At 37.7% G+C, this 27,018-nt stretch overlaps 3 protein-coding genes and 1 pseudogene across 3 annotated transcripts; all 4 read left to right on the top strand.

Moving 5' to 3' along the window:
• Nucleotides 1-291: 291 nt before the first annotated feature.
• Nucleotides 292-1,486, top strand: LOC145778985 (uncharacterized). Its single transcript, XM_082590567.1, has 2 exons — nt 292-494; nt 970-1,486. The coding sequence occupies exons 1-2, from the start codon at nt 292-294 to the stop codon at nt 1,484-1,486; spliced, it is 720 nt and encodes a 239-aa protein (XP_082446693.1).
• An 8,109-nt stretch (nt 1,487-9,595) lies between these two features.
• LOC145778984 (uncharacterized) lies at nt 9,596-14,739 on the top strand (annotated as a pseudogene).
• A 5,855-nt stretch (nt 14,740-20,594) lies between these two features.
• LOC145778983 (uncharacterized) lies at nt 20,595-22,358 on the top strand. Its single transcript, XM_082590566.1, has one exon. The coding sequence runs from the start codon at nt 20,595-20,597 to the stop codon at nt 22,356-22,358; it is 1,764 nt and encodes a 587-aa protein (XP_082446692.1).
• An 881-nt stretch (nt 22,359-23,239) lies between these two features.
• On the top strand, nt 23,240-26,868 carry LOC145778394 (tetraspanin-1-like). Its single transcript, XM_082589871.1, has 5 exons — nt 23,240-23,604; nt 23,743-23,940; nt 24,160-24,345; nt 24,766-24,948; nt 25,335-26,868. Exons 1-5 carry the CDS (start codon nt 23,542-23,544, stop codon nt 25,491-25,493), a joined length of 789 nt encoding a protein of 262 aa, XP_082445997.1. The 5' UTR covers nt 23,240-23,541; the 3' UTR covers nt 25,494-26,868.
• Nucleotides 26,869-27,018: the final 150 nt, after the last annotated feature.

The raw sequence follows: 27,018 nt of genomic DNA, 5'->3' as shown, positions 1-27,018 counted from the left end.
GTAGGCTTTTGATAGATTAACCTATCAAGGCAAACTAACTAATATTAGCACCGGTAGGATACAAGCCTACAACTACCCTACTTGCACGTTACGGAGGGTTGTTGTGACAGCTGCGTGTGAAGTCGAAAGGACTTGGCGTGACCACTGTATAGGTTCATAGAAGTTGGAAGTACCCTACGTTTTGTCTGCTCCACATCTCTGGTAGTAAACTAAAACATTATGCATTATGTTTATAGCATTATATGAAGCAATTTAAAATTACATATCCTTACTTAAAATAAGTTTGGGCTAATGACAAACTGCTGCTTGGTTAAAGTTTGCATATTAGGGGATAGCTTTGTAGGGAAATCAAGCATCGCTACAAGGTTTGTGCGAAATAGTTTTGATTCTGACGCAAAGCCGACATTGGGAGCTGCTTTTATATCTCGCATCGTACCAGCACCTGGAGGCACTTTGTTTAATCTGCAGATTTGGGACACCGCTGGTCAAGAGAGGTACGTTATTGCTAATAGTTAAGCGCATTAAATCAAGCATAAGTTTAGACTGTTTTTAAATAAGTAGCCAGTTCAATTTGTTTTTATTTCTGACTATCACAACGAAAAAGAGTAGCCTACATGCCAAACATGGCAGAGATCTAGAAAAATGTAGAAGCGACAAAACGCGGACGTTATAACGTGCATGATACCAAAGCAGGACAATCAGTAGAAAATATGACACGGCCGCAACACCTTAATAGAATTTTTAAAACTTTAGAAAATAAAAAAGAGAAAAAAGTGATTGTTTTTTAATAATTTATGTGAGTAAAAACAAAAAAAGACAGTTGCTATGTTGATCCGACCTTGGTGGATGGATAATAATCAAAAGTGCTGATGGTCTTGAGAGGAAACTCTTGATGCGTTAGCCTAAGATAAGTACAAGATTTCTGATGAATTTGTCATGAGTGGGTTAAATTCTAAATGACCATTTCAGATACAAGGCCGTAGCTCCTCTGTATTATCGAGGAGCTTCCGTGGTGCTGATCGTTTATGACATCACCAGTTACGATTCCTTCAATCAAGGAGTGCGAGAATGGATTGAAGAACTGAAAGAAAAAGGTTCATCGGATGCAAAGTTAGTTCTGGTGGGAAATAAACTGGATTTACCGCTACAAGACAGACGGGTTGATAAAGATGAAGCAAAGGCATTTGCCGAGAGTGTTGGAGCTATGTTTTATGAAAGCAGCGCAAAAACTGGTCAAAATATTGACAATATATTCAACGACGTATGCAATTACTTAGAACAAAACAAAACAACAGACCTGCCTATCGAATCAGGCAGAATACGAAAACAGCTCGTTAAAAATGAAAAATCAAGGCTATTTCATAAATCGAGGTTTCATTTTGGACAATCAAACTTGCAAAGGAAAGATACTATTTCTTTGGATAGGAATAGCTCTGCAAATGTGTCTCAAGTACGCAATGGATTTCACTCAACCTGCTGTAAATAGGCATACGTATCCGTGTCTTCGCATAAGGCTTAAGTTTAAGAACTACTTCACACCAGAGAGTTTTTGAGATAAAAGAGTTTGAAGTTTTCAAAAGCAATATCAAACTATACGCACCAATGATATTGTAGCCTATCCTACCTGGTATAGCAAAAGCAACCAGTTTCTGAAACAACCTTTTACACAGAATTACGCTTGACCATTATTATTTAACTATTAAACTGCACAACTTTAGCATTTAACTCAAAATTTCGAAAGTTTGAATTAAATAGGCCTATTTTTCAAGCTCAGACCTTCAAATTTTTATGACTTTCACTGAGCGCCTTTGGTTTTGTTACTTTATAAAACCTTGCCTTAAATTAAATGCTTTACTTTGCACTGATGTCTAATTAAGTCATTACAGTATTATTGATCTCTCGTTTTAAGTGTAGTATGTCTATGTCTGTCTTCAACGTAAATTGTGATGCATGGCGTAAGCTTGTTAAAAGTAGCCTACCATTTAAATGAAAGGTTTTTATAACTGCAAATGCTAGTGTTTTCAACTCGCATTTTGTTTTCTAGTTTTCGCTACCCACAGCCGTATTTTCGCTTTTTTAGGTACTCTAAACCCGGATTTTCAGATAAAATAAGAAAAATATTTTGATCTGAAAAAGTTTAAATGATTTAGGCAAGATGTACGTTATGTCTTTATTATTTCTTTTAGACTCGGTACATATGGCTGTTTTGATTATGACTGAATTTTCTATCATGTTTGCAATCTGCTTATGCTTAAGCAATGCATTGTCAGTTTTTGCAATCAGCTTATTATTTGCAGTAGCTGGCTTTGTTATGTGGTAACTGAATGCATTATGATCATGTTTGCCATGTATTGGGTCGCTGCCATGCAGTAGTGTAGAGCTGTTGAAAAATGCCGGAGCACACCTCAGCTACCTCTTTCACTGGTAATCCGAAAGGACCTGGCGATACTGGTGCTAGTGAAAATTTTTGTGTTTTTATGAAAGTTGAAGTCAAAGTGCCCAGCAGAGCTCCGATATGTATAAAATTGTCACTACAACTACTGTATGGTCGCGGCTCGCGACCCAAAGTCAGATCGTCTAAAATCTAAATTTTTTAAAGATTGCTTATTTTTTAAAGACTAGAAAGACTTGGCAGTCAATAGGGCTGTTCGAAACAAATTTTTTCAAGTCGAAACGAAACGATTAGGAAAAGAGGTCGGCAACCAAAATCCTTTCTCCGCCAAGCAGAACAAACCACTGGATTGCAGAAGTGTAAACTGTAAACCACGAAATTTGGTAAAAGACCGGAATGTTTGAAACGACTCTGTTAATAGTGTTAATGAAGTCCGGGTAAGCCGGTGTCAGGTTTTAAGAAGTTTTTTAATTAAACAAAACTTCTACCCATTATAGAAACGATGCAGTTGAATCCAAACAAGAAAAATAATGGGCATAGTCAACGCAGGTTGTAAAATTGTGCGAAGAAGACATCTGTCCAATCAGGCCCGGATTTAGGGGGGGGCAGAGGGGGCAGGTGCCCCGGGCCCCCCGACTTTTGAAGGGCCCCCCTACGTGGAAAAAATGTGATTTTGTGTTATTTTTTTCCTTTCAGCCTTTAAAGTTTCTGCAAATTGCTGTGCAGTGCTGGATTAATGCTATTGTAGACGTAGAGGTGGATTTTCGCGCCGTAGGCGCGAACATTTTTTTGCAGGGGGGCCCCCCGATCTAAAAGTGCCCCGGGCCCCCCATCAGCTAAATCCGGCCCTGTGTCCAATACAGTTCTTGATCGTTGCTCTGAAAAAGAGCATGTCACAAACCCTTGATGTGCCCAAGGATGCTCGATTTGACACCACAGGAGGCTCTATGCGACGTTCGAAAGGACGTGGTTTCGACACGGCTCCAGAGCACGCGGCTGTGTATCGGCAAAGACACTTAATGGCAAGCCAAAATAAGGGGAGCAGCTGACTCGAAGACTATATGTCACTTCGCTGCTTCCTGTCGTCTGTTGTATCGCATCTGTGATCGCAGTGTACTCTATGTTATCGCAATTGGCGCAAATAAAAACACGATTTATTATTATTATTATTACCAGCAGCAGCAGATCACAAACACTCGCTTGTGGTGGAAGTGGCTGGTATAGCCTAGCCTTCCCAAACTGGGGGTCGCGACCCCGCAAGGGGTCGCAGAAAGTGTGACAATTTTACACAAAGTAGGCTACTGCATATTAACACTTCTGTGCAAGGTATTAACTGTAACCAAACACGTTAAGAGTAAAACACCTAGTAGCCTACGCGTATTTTCGCAAATTGGTGTGGTGAAACGGAATCGGAATTCAAAACCCTTTTATTGCAATGGGAAGTAAGATGGCTTTCAAAAGTTGAAGTTAAAAAGGCGCTGGTTCGACTCTCGGGGTGTGCGATTGAGCAACGCACGTTAAGGACTGCTCTCCATTCAGTAGCATCTAATTCTAATGGATGGAATAATTCCCCGGCAACAAGACTTCAACAATCGGAAACTTCATTCTGTCAATCTCGGTGACCGGGTCGCCGAGGATAAAGATTCAATCCATCAATCAATTGAAGTCGTGATTTTTCTAACGAAAAAAATACAGACTTTGCCCACCATTTTCGCAATGACATCTGGTTCTTGAAATTAAGCTAATTATCAGATTTTCTTAAAAAATTGAACGAACTTAATTTGTCTCTCCATAGAGAAAACATCTATGTTTTTACATTTGTTTTACATTGCAATCTAAAGTTAAAGCGTTCATCAACACATTAAACGTCTGGAAACAAGAAGTTGAAAATGATTCATTTGAAATGTTCTCATTTACTGAAAAGTTTTTGGCTAACAGTGATGTGAAATCAGATGTTATTAAGCCTTTGTTTATTAAACGTTTGTCAAATCTGTTGACAGTTTCAGAAGTTTTTTTTTTTTCAGAATTGAACAATACCAAAATATATTGAATCCAAAACATATTTGCAACGCAAAAACAAAGTAGCTAACTTACCGAGCACTTCTCTCAGAAAGAAATTACTGATTTATCTTCTGACTTAAAGTTTAAATTTTGTGGAAATTTATAAATTTTATGCAAAACACCTTCACACTTTTTGGCTTAAGGTTAGAGCGGAATATCTACCACGACCTGATTCAGCAATTGACCTAACCGCACTCGTGTCGTTTGTTTTGACGTATTTATCTTGAAAATTTCCAGCGGAGGAAACTGAGCTAAGGTTTGTCAATCCGGAAGAAGAAGAGAACGAGGAAAGGCACGGATTTTTTCGAGAGAAAAAAACAGGATACAAAAGGTTCAGAAAAAATAAAACATCAGAAAAAACGCTAATACAACCACGTTCCTAACTCTCCATACAATGTGACTTTTGGCCACGTCTTTTCCACTGTAGAGTAGGCCTCTAAAGCCACATCCGACTGGAAATAAAACCAATGCTCGGACACAAGCTGGAGCCTACAGTGCGAGTCAGCGTTTTTAAAGTGAATGAACAGACACCATCAAAACTAAGCAACATTGAAACCGCCTTGGAACCAGCATTAGCCAATTGAGCCACGGCTGGACTTGCTTTGTAGCAAAAAATGGTCGCATCCATCACACTCATATCCATCTGAATAAATGTGTTTGGTTCTTTGTTTTGTTTCCAGTAGACTACGTGCAAACTGTAAAGTAACAGTCATTGAGTACCGTCAGCTTGTTTTAAGTTTTCGTTTGAAAACCTTTCCATCAATATCACAAATGTAGGCTATATTCCGCACTATTTATCATTTTGACCGTGAAGGGTCGCGAAAAGTTTTAGAAGATTAAAAGGGGTCGCGAGCAAAAAAGTTTGGGAAGCCCTGGCCTAGCCAACAAAAGCTGTGTCAATTTAGCCACCATTGGAAAGTAAGTTTGATTCACTTTCCGCCATTGTAATGGACATATTGTGTTTGTTGGTATCCACTCGCGTTCCAAAAGCGTTAGCGTTGCAATTCGCTTTAGCCTGCCGGTGTTTTTTCTGAACAAGTCTTTTCTTTCCTTTTTTCTTTTAAAAATCCCCACCCTGCAGCAATTTATTGTTTCAATCGTTTCCGTTTTCTTAACTTCGCTATATTCGTTCCCTAGATGTCCTTCCACTTGGTGATGCAGTACCAAAAGTGTTTATTGGACACGTTGATGAACCTCTTTATCAAACAAAATAAGCTTAAATGAAGAGTCGACAGCAGTGACAGCTTGAGACCATTTTTCTGTGCTTGTATTTCGATTGGCATATCGGTGAAAGTGTAAGTTTAACTGCAATGTAACTCCGAGTACAACAACATCTTCATGAAACGGTCTTTTTTATTTGGTTTTGAACGTAGAACGAAACGAAATGGCTTAGACTTCGAAATGCTACGAAACGAAATTCTTCACTTAGAAATTATTTCCAAACAAAATATTTCAAAACTTTGAAATATTTGTGTTTCGGACAGACCTTATAGCAGCCAATAAAATACATATTTTTAACTACAGGTAAATGGAGCAAATCTGTAAGCAAAGTACATTTACAGACAGTATTATATGAGTTATTTACACTTTTTAGCATTTTTTTTCGTTCTTACTTTGTTTTATTTACCATTTACACGCACAGAGTTTCAAGTAAACAATACAAACCATTGTGGAATGATTTGCAATGCGCTTGCAAACACAATCACACAACACGTCATTGATATTAGTATGAATGTATCTGATTCAAGCAATTACTGTACACTGCTTGCTCACCTTTGTTGTAAAATAACGCTGCTAAATTGCACAGCATTGGTTTTGCGTCATTCTTTTTGTATGTGTAGTCTAAATATGTGACTGACATGTTATGATGACTAATGAATAAGATTTCAGTATTTGTAGCTGATTTATTCAATCTAAGTGTGGAGTCTATAGACGAAGTTATGGCAAGCACAATGGTGAAATGGCATCTACAAAAAGGGTGATGTTTTGTTTCAGAAATAACAAATATTAATTTAAATACAAATAAATGCAAAAACATATTCAATCGAGCAAAGCTTATAGTTACACCTCGCAGGTAGCTGGCTATAGGCTAGAATGAATAATTTGAAGATTATGATTGCGACAGTAGCCTATGCAAAAGGAAGGCGTAATAACCTTGCAAGTGCAAAAATGCAAGTGCTTACTTCAACAAGAGAATTCATCAGATAAACCCGTCTTGTTTATGACCATGTTCTTCTACTTTTCAGTTAAGCCAGAAGCTTAAAGTTTAGGCCTATAAGGCTCAATAAGCTCAAAGAAAAGTATTGGGAATTTGAATTTCTTTGTCAACAGCGGTTTTGACTAAATCAGGAGTCTCAAATTGCTCTGAAGGCCAAATAAATACTTGTGAATTAACCGGAGGAGCGCAATACCATTTTTCATTGCGAAAAATTGATCCAGTCTTCTTTGCCCGTTCCGCCATTCTTAATTTTGCGGACAGGTCATACAGAGTTTTCGATCCACACCCTCCTTTTACAGGTACCTCCTCCCCAGTCTGGCGCCCGCGACTTAAATTAGTAGACCTTCCTCGGGTGCATCGCCACTCAAAAATCACGCTGCTCCCGCCACCGCGAGTGTAATAGGTTGTTGTGTTAAAGCCTCTAACCTGGCAATGTGTATTGTGCTCTTCTTTCCGTGTCAATTCTTTTGTACCCCTGCGTTCTTGATGCTGATAAAACAGTTCACCATCGTTTAATACACAAAGTAACACAGTCAAGGCTTATGAGAGGGGGTTACGGAGGGTACGACGTACCCTTAAGGGCCCAGCTCTGTGTTTGATGGGGGCCCGAACTTGTGATTTTACAGTTTACACGCAAAAAAGTTTGGTTAAAACCAACCTATGCAACTAAATTCAAGCATAAAAGTTGTTATTCTTTAGTCCTGGGGGGCCCGTAATGTAGCAAAAGGGCCCGGAAAGGCAATTGAGTACATCGCGAGCAAATTAGGGGCCCAAAGTGGTAATTTAATGCTTTACGTGCAAAAATGTTCTGTTAAAAGTACCCTAAATTAAATCATAAAAGTTAGTTATTCTCCTTTCCAGGGGGGCATAGTGTAGCAAAAGCAATTTTGAGAAAAACCCAGGCAAAATACCCGGGTGTTTTTTGTTTTTTTTTGTTTTTTAAAAACTATTTGAAAAAGGTTTAGTTTCACGCTTATTTCACTTCAAAATGAATTTCGGAGTTAGAGCAGGAGGATACTTTCGGAGCAGGAGCGGATCCGGAGTCAAAAAGTGACTTCTGTCGTTCACTTCTGCTAGGCAAGAATATAAAAGTTAATGAAGAAAGGTTATTGGTCAGATGATTAGCTTGATTATTTATTTATTTGTATCAGACAAGATTGTTCAATATTAAAAGCAAAAGACAAAAACACCAAAGGACAAGACGTAAGGATTCACTTGGATGACATGTGCAACATATCATTGTAGTGCGTAAAAAATGTCGTTAAGTTAGTTATGTTACGTTTGAGCCTTGATAGAGAGCTTGGCTTGTAGCCTGCCTACATATAACACTCAGTAGGCTAATGCTAAAGGGTTTAACATTTTTTATGAAACACACAAAAAAACAAGAAAAAAAACTACTAAATCCAACGTTTTCGATACCACATTATAGTGTCCTTATCAGGAATACTTATAGGCTACATCTAAGAAAAATGAATTTGAAAATTTTGCATTAAAGCTGTAGGCTACAAGCGGCACCTCTCAACAGCACCTTCAACAACTGACACACGAATTCAATGCAGGATACACAAATTGGCGAGTGACAGATCACATGATATGCAAAACACTAATTAATAGTTTTATTGCAGCCTGATACTATTATTGTGCACAGATGTCCAATTCTGCAGTAAAATGCTGTATTGTGTGCAATACGCCTAAGCAAACATCACGAGTTTTGTCCAAGACAAAGGGGGCCCGGAATGACTCTTCGTACCCCTAGTGAAAATTTCTCTCAGAGGCCCTGAACACAGTAAGGTTGTAAATGTAACAACGAGAATGTAAGATCGTAAAAAACAGAAATAGTAGTAACAACAAAGAGATGGAAAAACACTGCAAAAATGAAAAAAAAAAGGAAATGGAACGACTTACTGTACACCTGGAGAGCAAAAATCTTGCAACCGACTGTTAAAAAACGCGAAAAAAAGGAAATGAAATCCTAGAAGAACTAACTACCGCAAATAGGCTACCAAAGTTGCTATTGCGATAACGCCCGGTGTTGTCGCAACGTTTTTTTCTCGCCTGGTAGGCTATAGCGGTGCTGCTGGTCACTGGTCTAAAAGAAAACCTTACCGTATATGGTGTACCGGTATTGGTGTAGTGGCAAAAAAAAAAACAACCAGGCCAGTGACCACTTGCCACACGAAAACAAGTGACGATGACGTGATTTCAAAAATCAACTTCATATCACAGAAAATGAAACACAACAAAGCCTATTAGTTAGCAAATTACACAATACGATTTGCAAGAAAGTGCAAAAAATCCCTAGATTATCAAAATCCCTAGATTTGTTCCTAAAAGGGGCTAAAAGTTCCAATTTGGAACTAAATCCCTAAAAGTAGAAGCCGTTGTCACAATGGCACAAGAAGTGAATAGGCAATGCAATGTGATTGTGATGTAATAATATGGGTTTCTCGCATGCAATAAAATGGCGCGATAGCAGCGTTTAAAAATCGTATGAAGTTTTTTGAGCAATTTTAAAATGAATTTATCTTGTTAAGTGAATAATAGTGAATTTTAAGTAATTATTTGAAAGTTCAAAAATGCATGGTGGGCCCCACCAAAACGTCCTTCCTGGCGGCGTGATTGAATCCCTTGGATTAAAGGTTTATGTTAGTACGCCACTTTTGCTTATTAGCTGAAATAAGCGAGATTTTATTCGATTAAGAACCATTCCATTGAGAACAAAGTTTAAGAAGTAGCCTACATGCAGTATGCATTATTTTAGTGGTTAGAAATCAGAAAAAATAAGACTGATGTTTGGTATTCTTTTGATTGATTTTACTTTTAGGTACGGTAGGCTACTGGTAAACCATCAAACAGTATTGCACTGTATCACTTGTGAAGCACCTGACCCCAAAATAGCTCTATTGGAAAGCTACAACGGCAATATGGACCACTTTATGCATCAGGTCAAAGTGTGTATTCTGGGCCAGAGTGGAGTGGGAAAGTCAAGCTTAGCTTTACGTTTTGTTGAAAACACCTTTATTCCCGAACGTGGATATACCATCGGAGCTGCTTTTCTTTCACGGCAAGTATCAACCGACGATGGCAAGAAATATAATCTGCAAATTTGGGACACGGCTGGCCAAGAAAGGTTATTTTTTCTATTTTCTTAAATTTTGTTAATAATTTACGAGCAGTAGCGGAGCCAAAGGATGATTCAATAAACAATAATGATAGTATGATAAAGCTTTGGTAGAGAGTTCGAACCACAGACAGGCAAAACAAAGTAACTTCAACGTGTTTAAAATAAATTTTCATTTGATGCATGGCAGATTTAAAGTAATTCCTGGTGACATAGCCGTACGAGCCAGGGGGGAATCTGCCCCCCCTGTTGTTTCAAAACGTCGCGAATTCGGGCAAAATCTTGCAATTATTAGGGCAAAAATTGCTATATGAAAAGCTACAAAATTGCATGAATTAAGAAAAACTATAAGTTAATATCTTTTACCTGTCAAACTAAGTACAGCCTCTTATTTGCACAAGAAATGTGCCGCAAAATTTTGATTTAGCACACCCGTATTGTATTGCATGGTGATCAAACTGTAGTACGAAATGCGTTTAACCAACTGCATCATGCCAATTTGGGCAGCCACCAAAATATGTCTCTAATACTTTTGTGAAGCTGCCCAAATGAAACGCAAAATTTGCTATGCAGTGGTTCCCAACCTGGCGTTCGCGGACCCTTTGGGGGTCCGTGAGAAAGCATTTGGGGGCCCGCGATTACCTTGATGAATTTTGGAAGAAAAAAAAACGAAAAGGTATCTTTTTACTTTCATTTCTCTCATTAAATTTGCTGACGTTGAAAAAGTTTCGGCATGGCACTTTGGGTCAGCTTAATATTCAAATATCATTCTGTCATTCATTACTACATGTATGCTTCTCTCTGTTTTTGTTTTATTTTTTGCTATTTGTTTTTTGGGTTTTGTGGCCGTGCTAACTACTGATATATAGCCTACTACATGATTTTCCATTCGGGCACGTTTTAAACCAGGGGCGTCCAACCCGTGGCCCGCGGGCCACATGTGCCCCGCGAGAAAGTTCTGAGTGGCCCGCGTAATATTTTTCGAAATGACTTATATTATATAATCCACTCAATAGCCAACGTAATTTATGGCGAACTTACATTCCGATAAATTGGCATTTATTGTTTGCTTTCTTTCTTTATTACTCTATAATCCCTAGTGCAAGGGGTGCGCAACTGTTCAAGTTAATTTTATTGTATCACAATGCACATTGTTACGCATTATATTTTCCACATTGTTACGTCCACCTTTTTCCACACAATAGTACTGGTGCTTCAAGAGGCAGTCAATCAGCAATATTTCTTGCTTTTAGCGAGAGAAGTTCAAAACTTTCTATTGCTAGAATTTTACAAAAAAAATTGTTTCTTAAGAAAAAGATCAGAGGATTCATAGATTGGCAGTTTTCGTGACATCATTATTCGACAGCACTTACTTGTGCGAGCAAGTTTTTTGTGGATGAACCTAGGGACAGCTGGACAATACATTACGGGACGCTCAACTCCGCTGTTCCGGCAACATCAGAAGGGTCAATTGCCAATTTGACGTTTTTTACGCTTTGCTGCTGGCTTGCTTTCAACTAAAAACCTTAAACCACTTTAAAACCAACTTCACTCTTCTTATTATAACCCATAAAATGTACAAACACATTTCTAAGATTAGAATTGGGTGTGAGGGTTTTATATAGAAATTATCAGACAGTCATTTTTAAGATTACAAATTAGCAGTAAATACTCAAGTGGCCCGCGCAACCATTCGTAAACTACATGTGGCCCTTTAGCCAAAAAGGTTGGACACCCCTGTTTTAAACCTTTCAAGGTTTTGCCACCTTTTCCCGTTCATTAACGTACTGGTAGGTCTATATCGATTTTTGTAGTTAGTATCTTTTTCGTCCCGGACGCGTTAATGACGAAAAATAAAATGATTGATTGAAATACTGCTGACATTTCTCGAACAATTCATTCATTTTCTTATTTGAGCAACTGTTTACCTTGATATTTGCCGCAGGAGTCATAGCGGCAATGCAATAATTATGACACAGTGTAGTAGTTGAGTAGCATAATTACTGCAATAGTCAATAGTATGTTAATTGAGTTTCAGGCAAAATTTATAGGTAGGGGTTCGCAGAATTACTAATTTGTCTAAAGGGGTCCGTGACAACAAAAAGGTTGGGAACCACTGGATAGCCTATAGCTAATTTTATTAATTTTCACAAATGCATCATGTTGATTTGGGCAGGTGAAAACATGAAATTATCTGATGAAACGGATTAGTCTGTTTATGCAACTTCCCAAATTAACGTGAGACAGTTTTCCCAAAATGAACAAATTCATTAATTTTTTCCATTTACATAACTGTAGGCCCAGTGGCGAAGCCAGAAAAAAATTTTGGGGTGGTAAAATTTTTGATGAATTGAAAAAGACGACAAAGTGTTTGATTTAAGCCATCGCCACCTGATGTGCAGTGACGTATCCTGGTGGGTTGAGCAAGAGAAGCAATAAAAGTGGTAGGGGTTAGAGCGTGCCGAAGGCACGCGTATTCCAGGGGGGTCCGGGGGCATGCTCCCCAGAAAATTTTTGCAAAATTACACTCAAATAATGGATTATAGCACTTTTTGGAAACACTTTTAGGGTAATATTTGTATGAAATTTATTTGCAGATAAACAGCTATTAACTTAGGTAGCTCTTACACACGAACGGACAAAAACTGCGGCTAAGATTAGAGAACACCAAAAACTCAGCTACACAAAAACTCAATAGCTACACAAAAACCCAACAGAGTAAGCCATTCTGAAATTACTTCCACAAATTAGTTAAAAGAAACGTAAATCGCGTAGATTTTGCGCGATTTACGATTTGCAAAATTTATTGCTGTATTTCTGTGTATCTAAAACAAGTCCTTGGGGGTGTTAACAGCCAGATGTCTTGGAAAACGTTATAAATTTCTACAAATTTTATTATATTTTCAACAAAGGGCTCAACTTTGGAATCCAAAGTTTGAAATTTTGAGGGGGGGCATGGCCCCTTTCGCCCCTCCTGGCTACGCCTATGTGTAGGCCTATCGTTTAGATTTGGGCAACAAAAAATATGAAATTATCTGATCATAGTCTATTATAAAACTGCCCAAATTGGCATGATGCAGTTGACTCGGCATCAAAATTTACAAAGTCTTTAATCTTTTTCATAATATCCATAAATGCATCATCTTGATTTGGGCAACTAAAAAATATGAATTTATATAAATCTGGTGAATACTTTTATAAAGCAATTCGGGTGGAGAGGTTACAGTACTTTTTCAACCATAAACGGACGTAGCTATAAGGTATAAGCAACACCAAAACATTTAACAAAAAAATGTTATACCTGTTAAATGTAATGTTAATGTTGTGGTGTTACTTAGCTTTGTTTGGTTACTTTTATAAAACTACCCAAATTAAAATGATGCAGTTGCGCCCCAAAATAAAAAAAAATATTTAGTTTGTTTATGCAACTGTGTCATGTTAATTTCACCAACATTTAAAATGCTACTGCTGAAATATATAATCTCAAACCAATCATAATATATTCATTTATTTCAAAGCTTTCTAAACTCAAAACCTGCCATGCAAGCTGGCAAAATATTTGCTTTGCAAGATCTTGTGTGAAACATGGCAGCTCCCCTTTTTTTCATTAATATCTTGACTTTTGTTCTGTGGAGACAGGTCCAGTTGTTTGCGTTTTAACGGTGTGTAAACCAATATTTGTTACTCCTACTTACCATGTCAAAGTGCAGAAGCATCGAGCAATGCACAAGCAAGGTATCTTTAAAGATGAATTCAGTTGTTCTATTTTGATTACTTTGATAAGAAATTCTAGCTAACTGGTGATCTTGTTATGTTAGTTTTTCACTGTTATCATGCACCGCATAGGCCTAGCCTACATTATATTTGGGCAATTTCTATAAAAGCGTGCAGATTTGGGAAAATTTACGTTCTGCCCCCCCAAAATGGCTTGGTCTCGTACGGCTATGCCTGATGAGGATACAATTACGTGTCGAAAACATTTAAGTATATTTTAATTATGTTATATTTCATTATGTAATAAATTAGCTTATGTTAAACCCGTTGAAGACACTTTGTTTAGTCTGTCTATGGTTCAATAGTGATGGTATTTAATACGTAATATAAGCTAATGAATATATCAAGCAGATAGCTTGCAGTTAAGTGATTTATCTCTGTGCAGTTTGTACAAGCAAACTTTCCATGGCTAGTGCATTGTAATAAAAACAATATTCAGCATTAAAGTAGAGATGATGCAAGAGTACGAGGCGGCTGGGCTACAGTCGGAGCTACAGCCTCATCGGAAGAGTTACCATCCAGGAGTCCAAGTCACTATCCAGGAGTTCACTTTTGTAAATAATAAAGTTTTTTGTGTTTTTGTATGCAGTAGACTACATTATTATATATGTATATTTTTTTTGTAGATTCAAGTCCTTGACTCCAATGTACTACAGAGGAGCAGCAATTGTAATCATTGTTTATGACATCACTAATCAGAGTAGCATGAGTAATGGGGTTATGCATTGGGTTCGCGAGGTTAGTTTACAAATATCTGAAGATGCTCTTTTAGTACTCGTGGGTAATAAATTGGATAAAACAAACGCAGACGATAGACAAGTGAACAGAGAAGAGGCTGAAACATACGCCCATTCAATCGGCGCTCTCTTTTTCGAAGCAAGTGCAAAGTCTGGTAAAAATGTCATGAACGTTTTTGTTGACGCTTGTGCTCGTCTTGACAACATAAAGGTGACGGCGCAAAATAGATTTATTGAGATCAGTGATATCCCTCCAAAAGATCAAAAGTCAGTTGAGCAACCTTTCAAACTATCAACTTGGTACACTCGATGCAGAAGCAGTAGAAGCAATAGCAACCTTTCAACTGAATCCAGTCATTTTGCTTCAGGAAAGATTTTACGGTTGCGCTTTAATAACGAGAGGATTTTCGAAAAGAAGAATTGTTTCCTCTCTTGATGCAATAACTACAAGCTTTGTGATCTTTCTTCAGTCTACTAAACCTCAATTGAAACCCAATCTACAAACATTTTATGTTTCATCAATAAAAAATAAATTGTAACCTTGTTCTTGTTTACTTCACTTAGGTATTTGAAATACCTAAGTGAAGTAAACAAGGATATTTGGAATGCATTTTGCCGACAAATAAATGCACCATAGATTTGAATTCAATCTAGGGCTACCAAGCTTATTTGGCGTTTCGTTATGGACCTTATAGCTATCGGAAATGGATTACTTTTGTAAAGTTCAAGTCTTGTTAGAATCATGTTAATTTACATTGAAGTAGATCACCAAACAAACTTTCTTTTTTTACAGTTCTTGCCTTTGAAGTTTGCAAGATTTGCATATTGTCTAGCTAGCCAATAGTAGGCCTAAAGCACACGGGTTTCAAATTACCACAGGGGTAGAAATTTGGTTAGCCTATGTCGTCCCCAAAAACTGAGAAAAACGCAGCATTTTAAAGCAGAAATATTGCTCATTCGGTTATTTTAAATAAACAAATAATTTATTTTTTCTACAAATAGGCGAAGTTTGCCGTTGATGATTCAAAACATAGAACCAAAAAATTAAGAATCGCAATCGCATGTGTCTGATGTTTCGTCTCGAATGCGCATTGCGCAGTGTAAAAGCATCGGTGTGAAGTCAAATAATTGGAACATAATTTTTCTTTTTTGTTTATAACAAACTCAGCAATAACAAGCTAAACCCCATGACATTAACAACGTCGCGTGAAAAATCACGCCAACTAGATCAAAGAACAACTTTGTGGTGACGTATGGTCTGGTAGAACAATGGACTGGAGAGATCAGTAGTCTACTTTTTTAAAAACTGCAATAAACTGTTTTGCCCAATGATCCGTTTTGCCCCACCTTCCATGCACCTAGAAATATTGCTGTGCCTGGTGGTTCAGGAGTCCAGGTATAATCACATAAATCAAAGTGACTCTTGCCACGATCTCAGAATGCTCAACACAATAAGGAAGAGTTTGAATAGCCTAACGATTGTGCGTAAATGCTTCACCGAATTTGATACTAAAATCCACGAGGCTTTGCTCATAAAATCCTGCCATCCTCGCCTCAATAGGCAGTTGTGCACCGCAGGCGCCTCCTATCTGTTAAATGTCTTTACGTAATTTTGCGTCATGGATGTATGTTTTTTCTTTGCGCAATTAAGCGTCATGTGATTTTGTTCCTCCTCTGCCTTGCCGTTTTATTCTTATTCGTTTCCTGTTTTCAATTTTGTGTATATAAATCAGTTTTGTGATTTCAATTTACGTAAAACATCAGTCAGTTGGTTACTTGATTAGGGCTAAATGAGTATGGCCGAAAACGTTTGTAATTTTTAGTCTATTTTCATGTCATTATATTCTATTAAATGCAAGTTTTATTTGTCTATTTTCCATTCTATCTTCCATCTGCAAATTTTGTGATTTCTGCATTGTTTATGCACATAGGCTAAATTTTGCAAGATTATTTTTCTAAGGATTAGAGGTAGTGGGAGACCTATGGGGCCAAACTAACATTGTTTGGAATTTAACTGGACATATATACTAGACCTACCATATTTTCATCGCCTAAAAAGAGGACACGTTTCGCCAGCGAGTAAAATAGCCTACGAGTAGAATGTTACGTATGAAGAATTTTTTACATCCTTTTGGATAATTATAGACGTACGCAGCAAAAATTACAGCAAAAAAACAGACAAATTTGTTTTTTGCAAGCCGATTTGTCAGATTTGTGTGACAAAATAAAAATGTGATGTGATAATGTAATAAAAATGTGAGACAGGCAGTATCTGCAGGTAACCATGCCTTAACATTTTTCAGAAAAAATGATCAGCTTTAACGAAATCACAAAATTACTTTCACTAAATATAATTGAAGTTGTATAGGGGAAAGTCGGGTCAGTTGAGCCACTTTCTGCATTTTTTTTTATATGAGTTGCTTTTCTTTCTTCATTCACAGTGCTCTACCTTCTGGGTATATTAAACAATATTTGGAGGAAGTATACAAGCCTTATCGAACGACGACAACCGGGTCCACAGGTGTTTAAAAACTAGTAGTCAAATGGTTCAACTAACACCACAGTAAAGGTTAGTTGAGCCACAGACTGGGGTTGGTTGAGCCTCATTTATTATTTTTGAAAACACAAATTTAACCACGTTTCTTTTCCAAGCCTTAGTTTATATTTAAAGTAATAATATCAATGTATGAAAACAGGTTAACAACTGTTCCAAGAGTCGCTCGTAACTCAATGTATACATCAAATAATGATGGTATTGCTACGGCATCCAAATAACAACATTTCATTAAAGCTTGACCAAGTTTATATGCCTTTGTTGAGTTTTATGTAGTTCAAAAAGATTTATTGGACCGTAAACAGACTTATCCAACGGCTGCAATGTATGTAAGGTGTGTGGAGGTATCGTAAGCATTATAACGCCCTTTTTACACTGGCTCAACTAACACCGAAGGCAGTGGCTCAACTAACATCTTAACCATACCGCCATGAAAATGTTAAAATTACAGCAAAACTTCATGGCACACTGTGCCGCTTTTTATTCAGAACGTAGCTTGTTTGGTAAGCTACCAAACAAATTAAATGAAACTGTCTCAGTAACCAAGTATAAAAAATATTATTGGACATAGGCTACCTCTATTTTCAAAATCTCTTTTCCAAGGTCAAAACACAACTTTTTAACTTCAGCACCACATATAATATCAATCGTCAACTCAAACCAGACGGGAGAGCGATGAGAAACTTTAAGATCACGTGATGATAAAATGTGGTTACCTCACTACATTTAAGAATTAAAAGGGGTGGATCAACTAACTCAGTGGCTCAACTAACCCGACCTTCCCCTACAGGCTACAGCTGTTAATGAGATGCTAAGGACAGACTCAACTAAATGGCTGATTCATTCCTTGTACCATTGTTGCTGCGTCACAGATAAAATTTATTCTACATTTGCACCTACATAAGTTGTAAGTATCCAACTATCCATGCCACGATTTATTTTGAAATAGGTTGTAACTTATGTTATGCATAGTGCACATTGGATTATTTTTTCGATTTGCTTCACTTGACAAATTAGCCAAGCTATTAAGTTGGTAATCAGCAACGTCTACAAGTGCCGGATCAATATAAAATAGATCTGGGTAAAACAATAATTTATTGTAACAGTGTGTGAACCTTAAAATGTAAACATGTCAAACTCTTTTGCAAGTTTTTGTGTTTATTAATTTCTATTTCTTTGTGATTTACTCATTTTTTTGATTTTCTCAATTTTTTTTTAGTTTATCCTTATTTTTCTTTGTCATAAATTTGTTGATCGGATCTCCTCAAATGAAGCAATTCTCTCACAAGTGGCTTTGCAGTTCGCTCGCACTCATCACTGACCGCCATTTGGCTACTTACGACAATCACAAAGCAATGAAGTTTGTTTCAATGAACGTCTAAGATTGTTTAGAACAACAGATCAAATAGCTTAGTAACGGTACCCCAATGTTTTTTCGAAAATCTTTAAATCAGCATGTTGCATTTGTACAGAAATGGTTGGAAATTGCAAAAAAATCACATAACAATGAAATCCTGTTGAAAATATGAGCAAGAAAACTGAAAATGTAAAAAAGAGGACAATTGAGCATTTTTGGGTGTCCTTGGAGGACAATTTGTTTTTCTTCAAAAAAGACGACAAATCCTCTTAAAAGAGGACATATGGTAGCCTTAATATATACGCACTTTCACCATAAAAAGTAACTTTCAAATTATTTTTGAATGATTTTCAAATGATTTCTGAGTAAAAAACAAGGCAAACACCTTTATTTCTGGTCCGTGGGTCCCCACACTATACTAGACCATAGGTTCCCATACCTCCATTTTGACTTCTATCTGCAAATTTTCCCTAAAAAACAAACTGTCATTTGCAAGCTTAGCAGTCCCCATAAACAACTAAACTCAAGTCGAGCGTGGGAGCGGCTGCTTTTGTGTGTTCTATTTTCGCGAAAATTTCTGTCCAGTGTATATTTACTGTTTGTGAAGGGGCAAGTGCTTTTTGTGGAATGATCAAAGGAAAACGAGCTTGTGGAAAACAGCATCTCACTTCGCTCAATAACCTCAAGAATCATCTTCACGTTACAGCCACTACAATTTTTAATACAGTCAAATACTGGGATAAATGGAAAGACCTATCCATGAAGGCCAAGTAGAAAAAGAAGAAGAGCAAGCTTATTCTCTTTACTATCGCTAATGTTTCATTTAAATTTGTGGGGGAACCTTGACTCGAATGTCTTATTTTTCAGCTCTTTTACGGTACCCGGTCATTTGGTCGACAGGACGTTTGGTCGACAGACATTTGGTCGACAGGACGTTTGGTCGACAGGACGTTAGGTCGACAGAACGATTTATTTTAGGGTTAGGATTAGTTAACTAACCATAACCCTAATCTAACCCTGACTCTAACCCTAACCCTAACCCTAGAATAAATCGTTCTGTCGACCTAACGTCCTGTCGACCAAACGTCCTGTCGACCAAACGTCCTGTCGACCAAATGTCTGTCGACCAAACGACCGTGCACCTCTTTTACGGTGTAGTTTTTATATGAATAAAAGTTATGTGTACAAAAATAAACTTGTGTGTTTGATTAATATCACAGTTAGCGCTTTAGTGTTCTGTTCGCTTAAACTGTTGTTCTGCCACGATTTCCAACAATACTGCAGATATACTGGTACAAAATTCATAAAATGTATGAACATATATCATCCATCAAGTAAATTACAACAGTTCAACAAGACGAATACAAAGAAAAGCGCAAATTAGTTTACAGTCCATCGCGAGAAGTTTACATTGTTACAACGTTAAAGGGAATAAAGTATCATGGCCACCTGGAGATGCGGACTGATTTGTCACATTTTGCAGATTTTGGTTACAGCTACTGCTAGTGTTTGACTGACATTTTCTTAGATGTTTTTACTTTTTGCTGTCTCCTAATGATATAAAAACTTTTTGTTACCTTGGGGAAGCAGTAGCAAATGAGAAAAAGTATGTTGAAAAACGCAAAATCAGACTGTTATTGAAAAATTAATAGTCTGACTAAAATCTTCGAAATCAAATTTTCTTTGTTTTTCAACATCTGAGGATGTTTAAACCTATTGTGTCATCTGGGGAAAACAGTAAAAAAAGCGCAAAAATATAATTTTTAGAAAAATTTATTTAAACATTCGCTCAAAGTTAGCAAAATCTGAAAATTTCTGCGAAATGTGACAAATCAGGCCGTATCTTTAGTTAGCCATGAAAGTATGAATGGGCATGGTTACAGAATCTTCACTACAGGCCCTGGGGTCGGAGGTTGTTGATGCCATGGGAGTAACAAAACAGACTAAGTGGTTGGTCGAATCAATTTCTGTATGTTCGTCGTCGTGTGAGCCTTTGGGGCCGAAGGTCTATCCTTTAACACCCCAGATTCACGATGTTCCCGGACTACACTGGAAGGCTGCTAGAGAGCAGCCAGAACAACAACAGTGTAATGATTGCTTGCCTGTAGTTCACCTTGTTTACTCGCTTACATAATCATGTGTGCCCTAGGTAATTGTACGCTTTCTAGTTCTGTACTCTAGCCTTGCCACTGATTCATCTTGCAGTTGTACTGACAGAACGAGGAGAATAGAATTGTGCAGAACTATGTTTACCGTAGATATATTTAGTTAACCTTATATTTGTTTTGTTTGTTTAGCACGAATTTAAGTTGATTAAAGCCAAGTTATGTTTCTAGTTTGGTTTATATCGTAACAATTTAATCAACTTATTTATCTGGTGATGGAACGTTTGTTGAAACCGAAAGTGCTAGACCTTGACCCGAGTGACGCACTTGCTGCTAAGCACTACAGACATTGGCTGAAAACGTTTAACGCCTTTCTTGAAGCAGTTCAGCGTTCTGTGCCAAGCCGTGAACCCTCTGAAGGCGACCAAAGCTCTCAGAATTTCTCAGCAGTAGATAAAATAGCATTACTGCACTGCTATTTGTCACCTGAAGTGTACGACCTTGTTGAGGACTGTTCTACCTTCGACGCAGCAAAGGAAGTACTCGATAAAGCCTACTTAAAGGAGAAAAACGAAACTTTTGCCCGTCACCTTTTACTCACCAGGAAACAGAAGCATGATGAAACTATCACATCGTACGCAAGAGCACTCAAGGCACTTGCCCGAGATTGCCAGTGGCGAGCTGTCAGCGCAGGAGATTTCAAAAGGGAGTTAACTCGAGATGCATTTATTACTAGAATCTCTTCTTCAGCTATCAAGCAGAAACTACTAGAAGAAAAATCACTCATCCTTGAGGATGCTATAGCTAAGGCTGAATTACTCGAACAAGCGCACAATCAATCCGGATGTCTTTCAACTACTCTTCAATCTTCCGTCGCTGCATCGTCAAGAAATGCCAATATCCCACTAAGGAAATGCTTCTTTTGCTCCGGAAAACTGCACCCGGGCGGAAGGATGGAATGTCCTGCTCGGGACGCTTCTTGCCGAGCATGTGGAAAAAAGGGTCATTTCGAAAGAGCCTGTTTAAAATCACAAAAAAGACAAAACAATCGTATCAAAGCACAATCTACATCTGTTTCAATACTGGGAGATCAGCACTTATCGTCTGGATCTGAAGATGGCATTGTCGCTTCAACAGTTTCTTCTTATTTATTGTCGGTTTTAGCCGGTGTGCCATCCTGTTTGTCGTCTTCTTCAGTTTCCGTGGAAATAGCCGGAAAACACATCACTGCTCTTCTAGACTCCGGGGCATCTCATAGCCACATTGACTGGAAGGTTGCGAAATGGCTTGGGCTGGATCCTCCATCAGGACCCACTTCTTCAGTTTCACTAGCTCGCGTAACTCAAAATTTTGAGTGTCTCGGAAAGACTGCTGCTAAAATGACTTTATTTAATCGCGAATATGATTTACAACTGGGAGTTGGAAGCGAACTTTGTGCAGACATCATCCTCGGACAAGACTTCATGGCGCTGCATCGACGGGTGATTTTTGAATTCAATGGTAAAAAAGAGGATATCGTAATAACACCTTCAAACTGTAGTGTTGCAGCGGCTAAAGTCACAGCACCTCGTCTATTCAAGAATCTGGATCCAGGAGTCCGACCAATCGTGACGAAGTCTAAACGTTTTAATCCAGAAGATCAGCATTTTATTCGCCAGGAAATTAACAAACTCCTTGCTGATGGGGTTATAGAGCCTTCTACTTCACCTTGGAGAGCTCAAGTTTTAATCGCAGATGATGGACGCCATAAAAAGCGGATGGTAATAGATTACTCTCGCACCATTAACAAGTTTACACTTCTTGACGCCTTTCCTTTACCAAGAATTGATAACCAAGTGAATGCCATTGCCCACGGAAAGATATTCAGCACATTAGATCTAAAGTCAGCTTATTACCAAGTTCCCCTGTGCATGGAAGGTCGAGAATACACTGCATTCGAAGCCGCAGGGAGACTGTTTCAATGTATGTTAATGGTGGCTTTGATTTTATATAGCCATTATGTAGCCATTCGTATCGTATCACTAATTCATTCCACTTAGTTGAGAACTATGTGGCATGAATTAGTGGTGCGATTCTGATGAGTCCACCCTCATGGGCGAAACACGTGTCTATCGCTTCTTGCTACACTCGACTGCCGAGAAACATAAATATTGTTGGTTGGGTAGTTCGACGAAAGTAACGACAAAGCAGTTTGCCAGAGCTGTTTCTTTATTAATTTTATGTGCGTTCATTGTTGATGATATGTATACCTTTAAACAGTTTTGGTTTATTTAACAAAACTTGAGAAGAAACTTTGTCTACCTTGGATACTTTTCGGTTGTCAAGCCTTCATCAAATTTCTTGTGACAATGGTTTGTCAGTATTGCGAAATCTTCGTTTGATTTAGTCAAGAGAATTGTTTTGATTTGTTTTTCATGAGCACTAGCAATCACGCAAAAAAAAAGAGAGTTTATTATGCTCTCACAAGTTCTACTCTTGCAGAAAAATAAATTGTCAATTTGTCGATGTCTACCTACGTTAATCTGACTAGTTGTTTTTTTTTTCGAACGAGTAAGGTTGCGTTTTGTGACAAAGCACTTTCTTTGTTTCGTATCACCAATCTATCTTTTGTTGTTTTCCTTTCTTATGGGATATCACCTTCCTTACGTATGTATCATAAACAACGAATCTTTTTAGATTCAAAGGGTAAACTTTACCATCATGAAATATGGTGTTTTCTTTCCTTCGCGCAACCACACAGGAATTAGTTCACTGCCATTTGACATAATGTGTTGAAATTTTTAAGCTAATCTTGAAATGTCTTTCATATAATGTTGCAATTTAGCAATACATTTATTAACATTTTGTAAGCTACGGCAGTTGATATGGGATGCTTTCATACCACAGGTGTATGTATAAATCTGTTTGTGCATCCTGACTTTTGTAGTGCAGCGTAGATTATAAATCTTTGGATTAGCACAAGCTATAGCGCTGTTGAAAGTGTAAAGCAAGTTTTAGTTTTGCAGGAAAAAGGAAACAAAGAAATTATTTTTCACTAAACGAGTAGGCTAATTGCGTATGAAAAAATTTAATAGATATTTATGAAGAGTTAGATAACTGTATTGCAGTTTTCAATTAAAGATTAAAAAAAAACTGAGTTACGAAGAAGAGCTTACAAATGTTTCAGAATTACCATAATTTACAAAATCAATTTAAGTTTTCTTCTGCAGCACCAAAGTAAAAATGGATGAATCTGGATTTAATCGATGCAAAAAGTTAATGATTTTCTTCAATGTATTGTTTTTGGTAAGATATTTTTTGAAAACTTGAATATTGCCTATGGTAGGATTATAAATCACTGCTTTCTTGACCTATTTTGATGCCGTCGGCGTTTCGAAATGTTTAATCGTTTAAAAAACGCAGTAGGTAATACTTTTTTTTCAGTTATGTGGAGTCGCGTTATTGGGGTTGGGAATATGGGTGATCGTGGATTTTGCTTCGTTTAGCGCTACCCTCAACTCCAACAGCCTGTTTTACCAATACGCATCTTACATCGCAATTGCGGTTGGCTCAGCTACGGTCTTTTTGTCCTTGTGTGGTTGCATTGGAGCAATGAAGGAGAGCAAATGTTTGCTTATCTTGGTAAGTAGGCCTACAATAGCCTATCACAGTTTTGTTCTAACAGATTGGGCTGTTGTAGCATGGATAATTTCTTGTTTTTCATCACACTAAGCAGTTTTATTTAAAAAGATATAGCCTACTGTATATTCAAGTCTTAAAATTCTACTTGAAAATTAACGTAGCCTAGGTGTATTACCAAGAGATTGTTCAAACATAATTTGACACCAGCTTTTTTGACAGTTCAGTGTGATTTTACTTCTTCTCCTTGCTGTTGAAATTGCCGCATTGGTCTTGGCATTCGTGTTCACCAGTGACGTCGAAAGAGCAGTTGCAGAAGCAGCAGTTTCGTCAATCAGAACAGAATATGGAGTGATGACAACGACTGGGTCTAGCGTCACTGTGTCATGGGACTTCACACAAGTCTCGGTGAGGTTATTTTCATCAATTGGCCTAACCCGTTGTTTGATGATAGTAGACAAAAGTTCTTTAGCGTTTTCTTCCTGGTTATCGCGCCATTCCTTAAAATGGCTAAGGCTTGTCAAAAATGAGAAAGATGAAATTTTGAAAATACTTGCACATAAATATAAGCACTAAAGTTTTATAAGTCAGACCATGGCCACTTGGAGATACATGCTGTTTGTTATACATGCTGTCATGCTGTCATGAAGTAGGTTAGTTATTAGTAGTTTATTTTTGGTGATCCTATCATCAGTTTAAAATTAGATAGCCTACTTGTATCCGGAAGCCTACTAGAATAAAAAACACCTTGTAGCATACAAGGACAAATCAGAGTCCTGGTTAATGTCAAGCTTTTTTTGCAAGAAAAAAATAAAAATAATGTAATAGATTGGATGCTGTGGATACAACAACGGATCAGATTACGCTGGAAGTGTTTACGATGCTAGTTCAAGTTCCGTTCAACCATGGCCTCTATCTTGCTGCCGGTTGAACTCAGCTGGTGGATATGTGGATGGTAATCAATGCTTGTCATCAGCCACCGTTTCAACAGTGAACTCAAACGCTCTAACAGTAAGTTTTTCTTTTTTTTAAGTGTTAAAGGTAAAGCAATTCTACCTCAGTTCGGAAAACAAATTTCCCAAACCTACTAGCTTTGAGAATTGAGATCGTTAAAACATTTTTGCTAATTTTCAAGCACGCATAAACCTACTTGTATCGGTTGCCTATAGTTCGTACTGTCACTGCCTACAGTAGCCTTAGCTTATGGCATAAAGATATTAGACAAAAAGCTGACTGGAAGGAAGACCACTTTCTGGCAGAAATGCTCATGAACATTTGTTTCAATCGTTAAAAAATCTTTAGCGCAGAAGCGACATATTTACAGTACATCTCAGCAGCACTGAAAAGTACTTTTATGCTTGCAACAATTATTAGGATTTGTCCACTCTCGTTTTCAGGGTTGTTCCCCAGAGCTGCGACGACTCGTGGTATCGTATGCTTACGTGGTTGGAGGTGTGACCATTGGACTGATGGCGATTCAATTCCTGGCAGTTGTTTTTGCGTGTTGTGTCACGTCCAACATCAATAAACATGGGAGAGCGAACGCATGGGATTAGTTGAATGATGGATGGTCTTCCCTAATTTAAAAGAACACGTCGTACAACGTATAACTTTGTCATATAAAACTAAGAAACTTGTACATAAACTTATTTTTATTATCATTGGCTCTTCATTTGACCCGAAACAGACACCTTGCCCAGCTGACAGGCGTTGAATCAAAGCAAAAACGACCAATTTTGCAAGCTAAGTGTGAATCCCATAGCCTACCAACTTGCAAATCTGTTGTAACCTGTAGGCTTTTGAGGTGCAAATCGATTTATAACCCAAGTTCGTGCTTTGAAAAAGTAAATAAAGGGGAAAACAGTATCGTGAACTTGCGACGTTTTTGTAGCATATCGTAGATTGAAAATCATTGAAGCCTGCAACGTTTATGTTTTCTTGTAGCCTAGTTTCAATCTTATTTACCATGCTGAATAGAGCCTAATCCGCCAATGTATTTCTCAACCAATACAAAATCAGCAACGGTTGGTTTATCATCTATTGTCATTGAATTCCTTGTGACTTGAAATAATGAGTTTTAGGTACCTATTGTAGCAAATTTCCGTTAATTTATTTGCCTCAAAAGTGACAGTGTATGCTGTATAGCCAAGCCTATGGGGAAATGAAATCGCATATTTTTTACTATTTATAACAGAGGTTTGATAAACCTCTTACAAGGCCCCTAGTGGCCACTGTTATCCCTATAGACTAAGTATGGAACCGAAATAAAATGGTGTGATTGCAGTGGCGGGTCCAGGAGGGTGATGGGGAGCCCATTTTGCACCAAAAAGCCTGAACATGGAAAGTTTCATTAAAAAACGGATTTTTCTCCATAAAGCGGTTTAATTTTGTAGCATTTCTTCCACTGCACTGACAAAATACGAACACTGGTTCCAGTAAAACTACGCCTGGTAGAACTGTGTACGAAACACTCTTGTAAATTTTTGTGTTTTTCAAAGTTTGTTTTTTGTGTACGAGGGCCACAGAATTTAATAAATTGGTCTGGTGATCCACTGAATTTAACGAGTTGAAAAACCTCAATCTCAACGAGGGCACTCCTCAGTAAATTTTATCCCTATCAATGGGATAAATTGAATAAAGAAGGAAAGATAAACTATGTGATAAATTCCAACTTTTGATAGAAAAAATCTGGGGAGTTAAATTTATTTGTAGGTGGGCTATGAGTAAACGGGAGCTAAAGGTTAAGAACTTTGGATGTGGTAGCCTAATTGGGTCAAATACAGTTTTACCTATGACCGTGATTTATGTTATGACAGTTACCTATGACTGCGATTAATGATGCTTTCGTAGTACGGTACGCTTATCTTCTTGAAACGTCATTGGCTTGTTACACGTTTTGCATTGGATCAATAAATATTTCATTGTAGCCTATACCTAAAACCAACATTGCCAAACGCTTTAGTAACGCTGCTGCTTTGACAACTAGCAAGTAGGCTAATCAAAGAGCAAATTTTGATTTTACCAGGGATTGTTTAGCTATCTCTGAATTTTACACTGCAGGTTATGGCAGGAAGAGGTTAG

Source organism: Aplidium turbinatum, chromosome 10 (assembly GCF_918807975.1).
Source record: "Aplidium turbinatum chromosome 10, kaAplTurb1.1, whole genome shotgun sequence".
NCBI classification, from domain to species: Eukaryota; Metazoa; Chordata; class Ascidiacea; order Aplousobranchia; family Polyclinidae; genus Aplidium; species Aplidium turbinatum.
Note: the sequence above shows the minus strand (reverse complement) of the source record. Positions and strands in the feature narration are given on the sequence as shown.

What these genes read in the sequence shown, in the direction of transcription:
- LOC145778985 (XM_082590567.1), top strand. Translation starts at nt 292, where the DNA reads ATGACAAACTGCTGCTTGGTTAAAGTTTGCATATTAGGGGATAGCTTT. An exon ending in GACACCGCTGGTCAAGAGAG is followed by an intron (nt 495 to 969) that starts GTACGTTATTGC and finishes TGACCATTTCAG; the next exon opens with ATACAAGGCCGTAGCTCCTC.
- LOC145778983 (XM_082590566.1), top strand. Translation starts at nt 20,595, where the DNA reads ATGGAACGTTTGTTGAAACCGAAAGTGCTAGACCTTGACCCGAGTGAC.
- LOC145778394 (XM_082589871.1), top strand. Translation starts at nt 23,542, where the DNA reads ATGGATGAATCTGGATTTAATCGATGCAAAAAGTTAATGATTTTCTTC. An exon ending in GCAAATGTTTGCTTATCTTG is followed by an intron (nt 23,941 to 24,159) that starts GTAAGTAGGCCT and finishes CTTTTTTGACAG; the next exon opens with TTCAGTGTGATTTTACTTCT. An exon ending in GGGACTTCACACAAGTCTCG is followed by an intron (nt 24,346 to 24,765) that starts GTGAGGTTATTT and finishes ATAATGTAATAG; the next exon opens with ATTGGATGCTGTGGATACAA.